This window comes from Bos taurus, chromosome 5, assembly GCF_002263795.3.
Source record: "Bos taurus isolate L1 Dominette 01449 registration number 42190680 breed Hereford chromosome 5, ARS-UCD2.0, whole genome shotgun sequence".
Lineage (NCBI taxonomy): Eukaryota > Metazoa > Chordata > Mammalia > Artiodactyla > Bovidae > Bos > Bos taurus.
The window spans coordinates 63,642,572-63,655,596 of record NC_037332.1 but is presented as its reverse complement, the minus strand read 5'-3'; the positions used below and the strand labels follow the sequence as shown (position 1 = coordinate 63,655,596).

At 39.0% G+C, this 13,025-nt stretch overlaps 1 protein-coding gene across 4 annotated transcripts in view; it reads left to right on the top strand.

Annotated features, from left to right (window-relative positions):
* Positions 1-13,025, top strand: part of ANKS1B (ankyrin repeat and sterile alpha motif domain containing 1B) — a 1,158,555-nt gene that overhangs the window by 391,471 nt on the left and 754,059 nt on the right. For all 4 annotated transcript variants that reach the window (XM_024992182.2, XM_024992180.2, XM_024992184.2 and 1 more), the window contains exon 10: positions 3,784-3,949. In XM_024992182.2, coding sequence (XP_024847950.2) covers positions 3,784-3,949 — 166 coding nt within the window. The remainder of the gene's footprint in view (positions 1-3,783; positions 3,950-13,025) is intronic.

The window sequence follows — 13,025 nt, the reverse complement described above, 5'->3', positions numbered from 1 at the left end:
AAACACAAAGTTCAGAACAAGATTTAACCCCAGTTGCCGAGGGAAGGGGTGGGAATAGAAAGGAGAATATAGGATGGGAGGGGCAGGTCTCAGTGGTCATGTTCTATCTTTTAAACATGGACACATGTGAATTTATTCTATCATTTTATAATGTCATATATCCTCTTTCAAGAGATACTTGTCAGGTATTCTGTTGAATACCCTGCTTCTTTTTGGCAATATGAAATATTTGGTTACAAAAGTCCAGCTTTGCTAAAACTATCTCCTTCCCTTGGGGCTCTCACTCTCCATAAGGAGGCCATGTGTATACTACAGACTTCTATGCCAATGAGAAATAATGACACTCCCTTAGGAAGATGAAGAGGGTATACTTCATTATTGTTTAAAATAGTTTGTCTTTCCTTTACACACACCCACATGTCCACACACATGGAAGCCATCTGGGAGAATATACACCAAAATGTTACTATTAGTTATTTGAGCCTGCTGGTTTTCATGTGATATTTTTTCCATTTCTTTATATTTTTAATATTTCTTTAATAAATGTATATTTAACTTACTAACTCATCCTGTGTGGTTAAATTTCAAAGTTGTTTTCAAGACTTTTAAAATCCTCGTAATTCTCTATAAAGTCCAGCCTAACCAAATCCATGAAAAATAGATTGTTTGGATTAATTTAATTTTGAGATGAACTAGGGTTTAAGCTGGGGCTTTCCTGGTGGTTCAATGGTAAAAATCCGTCTGTCAATGTAGAAGATGCAGGTTCAATCCCTAGTCAGGAAGATCCCTTGGAGAAGGAAATGGCAACCCATTCCAGTATTCTTGCCTGGAAAATCCCATGGACAGAGAAGCCTGGTGGGCTACAGTCCAAGGGGTCGCAAAAGAGCTGAATATAATTTGGTGACTAAACAACAAGGTTTAAGCTAGAGACTTTCTTCATAGACTCATTACAATCTCATTGAATCTCACTTTTTTCACTTTTGATATTCAAAGCAGTAAACAATAATAAGGAAGACAGAGAAGTAAAGTAATTTACATCTTTAAAAAGCATTATCCTTTTCCTTTTCCTAACTGGTACTTAGACTTGTTTAAAATGATGTTCGAGACTGTTCAGCTGATCAATTAGTATTTACTGAAGACCCATTATGTGGCAGGAGTTATATTAGATTCTGTGGATAGAATGTGAATGAGAAAAATTCTAGCTCTCGTGGAGCTTACAGTCACCTGGTATAGTCATTGTACAGTGTCTTTTATACATAATTTTATCAGTAACTAAGCATTTCCACTTATGAGGAGTTCATTGTGTTGCTTTCTAGTGCTATCTTTTAGCTAATTATTTTATCAGTGCACATCTATTTTAGAAGATAAGCAATATTATTAATTCACAGAAAATTGTTTTTTGTGTTGATCTAAATTTGCCCTCCTTGACTGATAAACATTTTTCTTTATTCTGCCTCAAAGAACTTTAGAATAAATCTACCACAGCCTCTTATACCCTTTCCCACTCTGTGGGAAGCTTGTGAGGGATAGCCTTTCAAATATATTGAGATAACTATTACGCTGCTATACGACTTGTCTGGGATAGAACACTGCAGTTCCTTTCATCATTTCTTCTGTGACATGGTTTTTAAATCATATACCATCCTGATTGCTTTCCTCTGGATGCTTTCAACTTTCTCACCCTTTGTTGTTAGAAATAAATTACTCCCAATTTCCTGCTTTCAATAGAGTAGAGTGAACATAATTGACTCTTTGATGTGCGAGGGTCTGGTATGGTCTGAAAGCAATTACTCTGACCTTGAATACTTACTCTACTATACTGTAAGTGTCATTAAAGAAAAAAAATAGGAGCTTGTACTAAATCTTTACCAATCCTTGGATATATATTGGAAGCTTTTTTGAAAATGAGTTTATTTTTTCATTTGTTTCTTTCTTTTGATAATGAAGTATGGTTTATAAAGGTAATATATATCAAAAGTAAATCTGATTAATTGTTAAATTTATCATGCAGATAACCTGTTTTCCTTTTCTGGTAAACTACAAACTTTCTGAGCGCAAGGATTACGTCTTACTCATTTTTTAAACATTTCCAGAGATTAGCATAATTCTAAATGTATATGATAGATGCTCAATAAATATTTGCTGACCATTAATGCCTTGTATCGGAGAAGGCAATGGCACCCCACTCCAGTACTTTTGCCTGGAAAATCCCATGGACAGAGGAGCCTGGTGGGCTGCAGTCCATGGGGTCTCTAGAGTTGGACACGACTGAGTGACTTCACTTTCACTTTTCACTTTCATACATTGGAGAAGGAAATGGCAACCCACTGCAGTGTTCTTGCCTGGAGAATCCCAGGGATGGGGGAGCCTGGTGGGCTACAGTCCATGGGATCTCAAAGGTGGAGAACGACTGAGTGACAAACACACACATACACACTCTCTCTCTCACACACAAATACACAATGCCTTGTACAATATTTAAAGATATTATAAGATGAAATGAATTCCAATTTTTAGAATATATTGAAGAATCAGCAATATAGAATAAGACCTTCAGTCAGTTTAGTTCAGTTGCTTAGTCGTGTCCAACTCTTTGTGACCCCATGAATCGCAGCATGCCAGGCCTCCCTGTCCATCACCAACTCCCAGAGTTCACTCAGACTCACGTCCATCGAGTCAGTGATGCCATCCAGCCATCTCATCCTCTGTCGTCTCCTTCTCCTCCTGCCCCCAATCCTTCCCAGCATCAGAGTCTTTTCCAATGAGTCAACTCTTCGCATGAGGTGGCCAAAGTACTGGAGTTTCAGCATTAGCATCAGTCCTTCCAAAGAACACCCAGGGCTGATCTCTTTTAGGATGGAATGGTTGGATCTCCTTGCAGTCCAAGGGACTCTCAAGAGTCTTCTCCAACACCACAGTTCAAAAGCATCAATTCTTCGGTGCTCAGCCTTCTTCACAGTCCAAATCTCACATCCTAACCCGAAAAGAGTAACCTTAGTATATTAACAGTATTCACAAAGGAAGTGTGTTGGGTGGGAACACATTCACTTCTAAATGACTGAAAACCAGTTAGCAATGACTCGAACAAGAAGAAACTTTAATAATTGCTTAAGAAGCCTGAAGAAACTGGTCCTGAAACTATCTGAGCAACTCAATGATATTATCAAGGTCCCAGGCTTTTAAGAAATCCTGCTGTTGTCATTCTTGACCAGTTGTCTTTTTGAGGTAAGAGGCTTACTGCCTTATGGTTACAACTTGCCTATCCTTGCCCCAAACATCAAACCTTCACCCAGAGAGAGGAAACTGAGGATGGCCAAAACTCTGCAAAAGCCTCTTTGCATATCTTTTTTCTCTGGGGAAAGAATATTTTTAAAGAAGCCTCCCAGCAAATTTCCCTTTGTATCTAACAGGTCAAAAACTGAGTCATATGGCTATCTCTAGGAAGCAGGCAAAGGAGAAGAGTCTTGGGAATGACTGTTGATTAAACAACTGTTTATACCACAAGTAGAAAATACACATATTTTATAAAAAAAAGAGATCATGACTTGAAATCAAGAACTTTAGTGATAACTTCAGGGGAACCAAATTACAAGGACCTTTCTAAAAAGATCACTGGTATTATTGGGGTTACACAATTGCATAACTTATTCAAACAGATGAATCATCACCTCTCAATCACTTTTAGAAGAACTGACGAACCTTATTATCTTTTCTAGTTTTTATAAATTAAACAGGCTGTGTCTTTATCACAAAGCTATTTTTATTTTTTCTCCTTCCTTTCAGGAGTCCTATCCAAAGAAGAGGAATTACACTATGGAAATTGTACCATCTGCCTCTCTGGATACATTTCCTTCAGAAAATGAGAATTTTCTATGTGATCTCATGGACACAGCAGTTACAAAGAAGCCTTGCTCCTTAGAAATTGCAAGGGCCCCTTCTCCAAGAACTGGTAATGTTTCTTACTAACATGGACCAATTCAGTTTACATGCTTGTACATTTGAAGATGTATCATTAGTATTTTGATGTCCCACAATATTTTTAAAAATGAAAGGGCCCCGATATAGTCATAAGGATTTTTTTTTTTTTTTGCATCTTGACGTGAGTCCAGGTAAGCTGGAGCAGTTTTTACGTGAATGCTCTTAATTTCTTGGCAAGAGCTCTCATGGAGCTGGTACTGCCATGGTGAAGACACTCTGAAACCTTTTAATAGTGAAAAACATTCTAGGTCAGATACAAAGCTTTGGGTCCTTCAGAGTCTCATAGCAAATTTGGTAGCAAGAATCTTTAAGTATAGTTTCTTGCATCCTGTCTGCTTCCAGGTTATCAAGTATACTCAGCTACTTTGGGTATTTTATTTCTTTTATGGTATTTTCAGATCCATTACTTTATTTATTAGCATTATAAACTGGTGAACAAGATGAACAAATATGCCCATTTTACTGATGAGGAAATTGAAGCTAAGTGTCTTATTTAATATCAATACTCTGAGGGGCCTTTGCTTGAACATGAGTTTTTGTTTGTCATCACGCTTGCTTTCTATTCTTTTGCCTCTGCCTCTGAGTGAAGAATGCAAAGTAGTTACATGAAAGCTAATGGGAGAGGAGAGCTTCAAGTGGGTGGTCAGAATATTCAAGGTTGCAAAGAAATTGTAGAATTTCTTAGGAGAGGCTTTGTTTATTTGTTTGTTTGACAACCCAGTTTCTGCCTGTCTTTGGAAAGTAAGTTTAAGAAATGATGTGATAAAACTAGATTTTTAAAAGCTAACTGTGAGATACTCAGAAATGCAGAAGAAGGAAAAGGGAGTGGAGAATACAGATTACCCTTTGAAGAGGATTAGGAAAAAAGCTAAAATGCTAACATGAGAAGAAAGTGGTATGAGGGAGAAATGGCTAGTTTATTTTAGGGTAAGTAAGACTTGGTCAAGTTCAGAAGTTGGGGGAGTTTGCTGATGGAGAACAAGAGACTGAAGACAAAGAGTAAAAAGAGAAAACTGATGCGTATAAATTAAGACTGAGGTAGTCTAAGAAAGCACAACCATTGCTTCTCTTAGAGAGAAGAAAAAATAAAGCATTATGAATACAGAGAAAGCCTGATATGTGTATGTCCAGATGGGTTCAATTTCTGAGTAATGTAAGGGTTATTGACTGAAAAGAAGAGTTAAATGTTGAGAAGGGTTAAAGTAAAATTCAGAAATACTATTTTAAATGACTGGCTATGGAATTTTATAGAAGTGAACAAGTAGGTTTTTGAGAAGTACCGAGGCCATGCATGCATGTGTGCATGCCCAGTCATGTCTGACTCTTTGCAACCTTGTGAACTGTAATCCACCAGGCTCCTCTGTCCATGGAGTTTCCCAAGCAAGAATACCGGAGTGGGTTACCATTTCCTTCTCCAGGGGATCTTCCTGACCCAGGGATTGAACCTGCATCTCTTACATCTGCTGAATTGGCAGGCAGATTCTTTACCACTGAGCCACCTGGGAAGCCCAGGGTGTTGTATGAATCATAAGCATGTGGAAGGAAGATTTTTGCATGAGGTCAGAGCATAATCATGAAAATAGTTAAGGTTTATTGAGCATTTACTGGTACTAGATACTATTATAAGTGCTTTATATACATTATTTCCTGTAATTCTTACAATGCTACAAGATAATAATACCATGATTCCCATCTTATAGAAGAGGAACATGAGGCAGGGAAATATTAGGTAACCTCCCAAGGTTATATGTTAACAATGGATGGTTCTGGGACTTGAACTTGGGTTGTCCCCTTATACTCTTAAACGCTATGTTAATTACACTACTGCATTATATTAAGAGCTAAAATGGAATAGAAAGTGTGAAGCAAGTAGTGAAATCCTCAAGAAATGTGGAGTTATGCCTGGAAATCCACATATGGTAACCATAAAGTCAGGAAAAGTATATTATAATAGGGTAGCATAATCTTCAGATGAGCAGATTAGATGAAGGTAGAATAGTGGATGATTCAGAAGCAGTCATGGAGAGTGAAGACAATGCTGAGAGATGATAAGAATGAAACTCGAAAAGAATGAAAAATCATCTGTAGGAGAGGTCATAGGGGAAAATAGTGGGGAAATCAGGAGTAAAGTTCAGTTAATGTAGAAATATATATATACACACACACACATATGAATTTCATATATATATATATATATATATATGAAAATTTAAAAGAGCTTTAATTAGGGAATAGAGGTAGAGTGTTAAGTTAGGGGTGGTGGAAGCAGGAATGAAAGCATTATTTATTCATTAAATAATAGAAAACTAGTCGACTTCCTTCACTTGCCAGGCACTTGCTGCATGCTGAGGAGGAGACAGGGATGAAAAAGAAACGGACCCAGGTTTTAAAACTAATTAGGCTCAGAACAATTTTCCTGCTGAAAAAGAAAAAGAAAAAAAGAAAAAACAGCATGCTGGATAAAAATACAGAAAAGGAAGACTTAAAAGCATCAAAAAGGCAACATTAAAATTATGTAAAGTAAATAACATTTAAATAAGGAACATCTTTTTATCAGTATACTCCTGCTGAGTCGCTTCAGTCATGTCCGACTCTGTGTGACCCCATACACAGCAACCCACCAGGCTCCCCCATCCCTGGTATTCTCCAGGCAAGAATACTGGAGTGGGTTGCCATTTCCTTCTCCAATGCATGAAAGTGAAAAGTAAAAGTGAAGTCGCTCAGTTGTGTCCGACTCTTCGCGACCCCATGGACTGCAGCCTACCAGGCTCCTCGGTCCATGGGATTTTCCAGGGAAGAATACTTGAGTGGGTTGCCATTACTTTCTCCGACATACTAGTAAGAGATAATCGGGCCAATACATTGGTGAAGGTGGGAAGCCAGTGGAGCATTAAAGTCACTTTTGTCCTGAGAGAATTTGCTGAACCTGCTGTTAAACTTCGGTCCTCAAGTGCTCTATAGGTTTGTGTACAGAAAGCAAATCTCTGTGTATGCTCAGCATGTGAACTCTAATAGGAAATCCTTCCTCCATAGACCTAGAGCTACAAGGCTATACTCTCACAGTAATCAGAAATAATTCTGTCTCATAACATTCATTCTAAGGAGACTGCAAGATCTGCTAAGATGATTTGCTATGAGCAGAACAAGGAGAAAAATTCCTGAGGTGTTATAATCATGAGCTGGTCCTTACACAGATTTTCACCCAAAACATATCATCCATATAGTCTGCAAAATATCAGTCCATGAATTTAATTTATGGTAATACCCCCAGTCATCAAGCAGAAGCAAAAGTAAACCATCTAGAGAGGAATGTAAATTATCTCTCTCAGTTCATTTGGGTAAATTATCTCTCTCAGTTGTGTCCGATTCTTTGTGACCCCATGGACGGCAGCATGCCAGGCTTCCCTGTCCATCACCAACTCTTGGAGCTTACTCAAACTCATGCCCATTGAGTCGGTGATGCCATCCAACCATCTCATCCTCTACTGTCCCCTTCTCCTCCTGCCTTCAATCTTTCCCAGCATCAGGGGTCTTTTCAAATTAGTCAGTTCTTCACATCAGGTGGCCAAAGTTTTGGAATTTCAGCTTCAGCATCAGTCCTTCCAATGAGTATTCAGGACTGATTTCCTTTAGGTTTGACTGATTTGATCTTCTTGCAGTCCAAGGGACTCTCAAGAGTCTTCTCCAATACCATAGTTCAAAGCATCAATTCTTTGGTGCTCAGCTTTCTTTATGGTCCAACTCTCACATCCATACATGACTACTGGACTGCTGAATTATCTCTGTAGGCCCTAAGTAATTCCTATAAATACTTTTCTGATTAAAATGATCAGTTTGCAATCATTAAGCCTAGAAGAAAAAGACCCCCAATCAGATATCAACAGAAATAAGGAAGAACAAATACACACCTGAAAAAACTTCAGATATTGGAATTATTAGATACAAACTATAAAATAACCATGTTATTATAGATAAGACATAAGGTTGAAAGTGTTTTGAGGAATAGAAACCATAAAAAAATGACCTAGCATATTTGAGAGGGAAAAATAAAACTTTTATAAATTAAAAAACACACACACAAAGAAAAACAACCCCAAATTTAAACCTCAGTGAATGAGTGGAACAGCGGATTAAAAGAGAAGCTAAGACACTTAGAAGATACACCAAGAAATTCTGACTTGTCTGACCAAAGGGGAGGAGAGAGAATGGGGCAAAAGCAGTATATTCAAAGAGCCAATTTTCCAAAAAGGCACAGACTTGCCCTATATTTACAAGGAAGCAGACAAGTGAGTAGTTAATTTCAACAGAGTATTATAAGTGCTAAGATAATACTACACTGAAAGTGCTTTGGAAGCTGAAAAGAGGAACACAACACCACCTGGGTGCTTGAGGAAGATTCATAAAGGAAATGGTGTCCGTGTCAGTTATCTATTGCTATGCAATAAGCCACCCAAAGCCTACTGAGCTAGTGGAATATCAGTCATTTATTTTGCTCAAAATCTGCAAGTTTTGCAGAGTTCATTTGACAGGACAGCTTGTCTGTGCCAGATGATATGAGCTGGGGTGGCACAACAGGGAGAAAGAGGACTCACTTTCAAAATAGGTCACTTACATGGCTGGCAAGTTGGCAATGGCTGAGAACTGGGCTAATGCTATGGGCTGTTGGTCTTGTTTATTCTTCATGGACTGCTTGGGTTTTCCTTTGACAAACTGACTGGATTATGAGAATGGGCATTCCAAAAGAACCATGTGGAAGTTGTATCATTTTTATTACTTAGCCTTAGAAGTTCCCATTATCACTTATACTATAGTCCCAAGTCCTGTCACTTCATGGCAAATAGATGGGGAAACAATGAACACAGTGAGAGATTTTATCTTTTTGGGCTCCAAAATCACTTCAGATGGTGACTGCAGCCATGAAATTAAAAGATGCTTGCTCCTTGGAAGAAAAGCTATGACCAACCTAGAAAGCATATTTAAAAGCAGAGACATTACTTTGCCAACAAAGGTCCATCTAGTCAAAGCTATGGTTTTTCTAGTACTCATGTATGGATGTGAGGCTGGACTATAAAGAAAGCTGAGCACCAACAAATTGATGCTTTTAAACTGTGGTGTTGGAGAAGACTCTTGAGAGTCCCTTAGACTGCAAGGAGATCAAACCAGTCAAACCTAAAGAAAATTAGTCCTGAATACTCATTAGAAGGACTGATGCTGAAGCTGAAACCCAACACTTTGGCCACCTGATGTGAAGAACTGACTCATTTGAAAAGATCCCTGATGCTGGGAAAGATTGAAGGTGGGAGGAGAAGGGGTCAACAGATGGTTGGATGGCATCACTGACTTGATGGACATGAGTTTGAGTAAGCTCTGGTAGTTGTTGATGGTCCTGGAAGCCTGATGTGTTGCAGTTCACGGTGTGGCAAAGAGTCAGACCTGACTGAGTGACTGAACTGAACTGATAGTCCCAAGTCTACCAGATTCAAGGGGAGAGAATATGAATCCTACTTCTTGATGGAAGGAGTGTCAAAGTCACTCTGTAATAAGAGAATATAGGATGGAAGATACTTTTGCTGTCCTTTTTAGAAAATAAGATCTGCCACAGTCTTCCCTCTAGTCACTATGATTTGTATCCTTTTCCTGGAAACATCAGCCCTTGACTGCATGAACTCCTGGTCTAGGTTTAGGTATGTATGGGTCTTCCTGGTGCAGTTCTTACAGTATAGGTCCTTAACAACCTTTTCTCTTGGCAGTGATGACCTAGGAACTAAACAGACAAATTACCAGTCTCCTCTCCTACACACCCAACATTTAAGACGGGGAAAGGTGTAGGAAAACCACAACTGACACTCCCATTCAAACACAGGGAAAATAGGCCACACAGACATCTCTAGTTTGTGGCAATTCTGAAGGTAATCAAGCACAGTTCCTTGATTAAGCCTAGTGCGATGAAGTAGTGATTGTTTTCTGTGTCTCTTGGTTCTACCTTCTGAGTCATTCTTCCTTTTCCATAAAAAGTAACCCATGTTTAAATTCAGGTATCTTTCTCACTTGCTTACTGTCTATAAAAAATTAGGGGCCAAATTTTGTTTTATATTATCTTTTTCCTTCTAGTTCAAATTGAAATACTTTCCTTTAAAACTTTGTGGACTTTGTGTGTTTCAATTTGTACTCCATTAAATTAGGCAAAAGCTTATAGTCCAGAGAAGATTTTCTCTGCCTTGTGCTCCTTATGAGAGTTTTATGAAACAATGTCCTTGAGGTTCTTAGAAACCCTATTATTGAGCAGGGAGGATGTATGAGGCTTTCTTTTTTTTTTTAATATAAATTTATTTATTTTAATTGGAGGTTAATTACTTTACAATATTGTATTGGTTTTGCCATACATCAACATGCTTTCTTTAAATCCTTAGAGGGTCATTGTTGGCCTGAAGTTTCTATGCAGTGCTACAGCATATTACTATGGTATAGTTCTTACATGGTATACTGTGTAAGAAGCTGCGTTACTTCTTATAACCTTCCCCTTTATGGAAAAGTGTTATTGAAATCACATCATAAGAAGATATTCTTACAGATACTTTTGGAAAATATAAAATTCAACAATGCCTGAGTTGTTTGTTGTTTCTTAAGTGGAATACGTGGAGAAGGCAATGGCACCCCACTCTAGTATTCTTGCCTGGAAAATTCCATGGACAGAGGAGCCTGGTAGGCCGTAGTCCATGGGGTCGATAGGAGTCGGACACGACTGAGCGACTTCATTTTCACTTTTCACTTTCATGCATTGGAGAAGGAAATGGGAACCTACTCCAGTGTTCTTGCCTGGAGAATCCCAGGGACGGGGGAGCCTCGTGGGCCGCCCTCTATGGGGTCTCACAGAGTCGGACACGATTGAAGCGACTTAGCAGCAGCAGCAGCAGCAAGTGGGATACGAGTTCATTTGCTTAGGTATATAATTTTCCCCAATTACATTCAATCATCAGTATGAAAGAAAACAGTTTGCTCAACTGACCCATTAATTTATAAAGATTGATGGTCCTTGCACTTTGGGCTGTAATTGTGAATTCTAGGGATAAGAAAGTCCAGAGTTTAAATTGGAAGTTTTTTTTTTTTTTTATATATATATAATGGATGAATATTACAGCTAGAGCAATTTCTGTTCCAGTTCTAGGTGGAACCTTAACAAGTGAACCCCACAAAACTTCCCTGCATAAACACCATAGCAGGTAGAAGGGAGTGCCAACATAACTGTAATCTGGCTGGATGAGGAGACAGTTCAAGTCTTTTTCATCTGTTGATTCCATTAAGATGTACCTTAGGTTTTGTCTGGATCTAATTGCTTCCAAGTCTCTCATTCTGCTGTACCTAGCTTCTCCTTTTCTTCTCAGGATGAACTGAGTTCACAAACTTGGGGGAAGTTACTGGACTCTCTTGGTGTTACTGATGTTTTCCCTTTGTTACGAAGTCCTTTATTAACTGAAGGTAACACTTGTAGAAGAGGAGACCTTTCTTGAAGCGCATGAGTCTTTTAGAGGCCTTCATATTAAACCGTACCCTTCAGTGCCTTACTCAGTAAACCTTCATTGAGTGCCTCTGGTGTTCCAGGTCTTGTGCTGCATGTTGCAGAAGTAGAGTGAAAGGTACAAGTCCTGATAGGTAGGAACTTAGAGGGTATTAAAATTAAGAGTAATAAGTTCAATGATAGAAGTGAGCATGAGGTGCTCCAGGAGAGTAGAACAGGAGGGAGTGAGTGAAGGCTTCCTGGAGGATCTGGTGCCTTATTTGAGCCTCAAAGAAGGAAGAGTTAGATGAATACATGGGAAATATATGGCTGTTTAGGTCAGGGGATAGTGTGTGCCAAGATCCAGATGTGTGGAAGAACACACTGCATTCACACTATGCCTAATTTAGCCTGGTTAGAACATAGAATGAGACTAGAGGAAAATGCATAAAAAACAAGAAGTGACATGCTGAAGTTTGAATTTCACTTGGCAGCAGAGTCAAACCACTGACAGACTTTAAGGAGGGACAAGGCATGATGAGTCTTTGTGTTTTAGAATGATCTCTCTGGAAGCAATATGGGGAGATTGCTTGTGCAGATATGTGACTAGAAGCAGGAGGACTAATTAGGAGGTCAACACACAGTCTCAGCATAAAATAATTATGGCCAGGACAAAGGCAATGTTAATGAAGAGGGGGCAGGAGGAAGAAAGCTGAGGGGTCTGTAGGAGTGAAGCTCATACCTTATCCCCTTGGGATTCTGCCATTTGGAAAAGAGTAGGCAAGGGAACTGAGGAGTTATATCTTAGGGAATGTATTCTACAGTTTTTGGTTAACTGTGCTGGATAACTTGGCTCAGTTTCACAGACAAAATTAGGATTTCTGTACACACAGGAAATGCATTCTGAAGCTTTTCCTGGAGAGAAAGAAAGAGAAAGGACTAGAGAGAGAAGAGAGAGAGTGGAAGGATGACCAGGTCTTTAGAGGGACTGTTATTAGTTGATTTGTGCACCTTTTTCTCCCCCCTCCCAAGGGTATATTGGAACCCTTAGTACTCCTAGTATTCAGAATGTGACCTTATTTGGAGAAGCTGAGACAGAGTCTTTATACAGATAATCAGGTTAAAATGAAGTCTTTAGGTGGGCACTAATCCAACATGACTCATTAAAAAAGGGGGGACATAGAGATATGGAAAGAAGAAAGATAATGTGAAGAGACACAGGGAGAAGATGGTCATCTAGAAGCCAAGGAAAGAGGCCTGGAACAGAACTCTTCAGCAGGAACCAGTCCTGCCAATACCTTGATTTTGGACTTCCAGCCTCTAGAATTGTGAGAAAACATATTTCTGTTGTTTTTAATACTTTGTTAGTAGCAGCCCAAGTAAACAAATACAGGGACTGTAACTGAGGACACAAACTCAAGACCTAGATGGGAGGGGTGAGTTAGGATGCCGAGGCCTATGAGGACAAGTCGTGTGCCTGGCCATGCTTAACTCAGAGGCTACAAAGCTTGAGTGTCTCGGTTGTAACTGGCAATGTCATTCGTTGGTATGG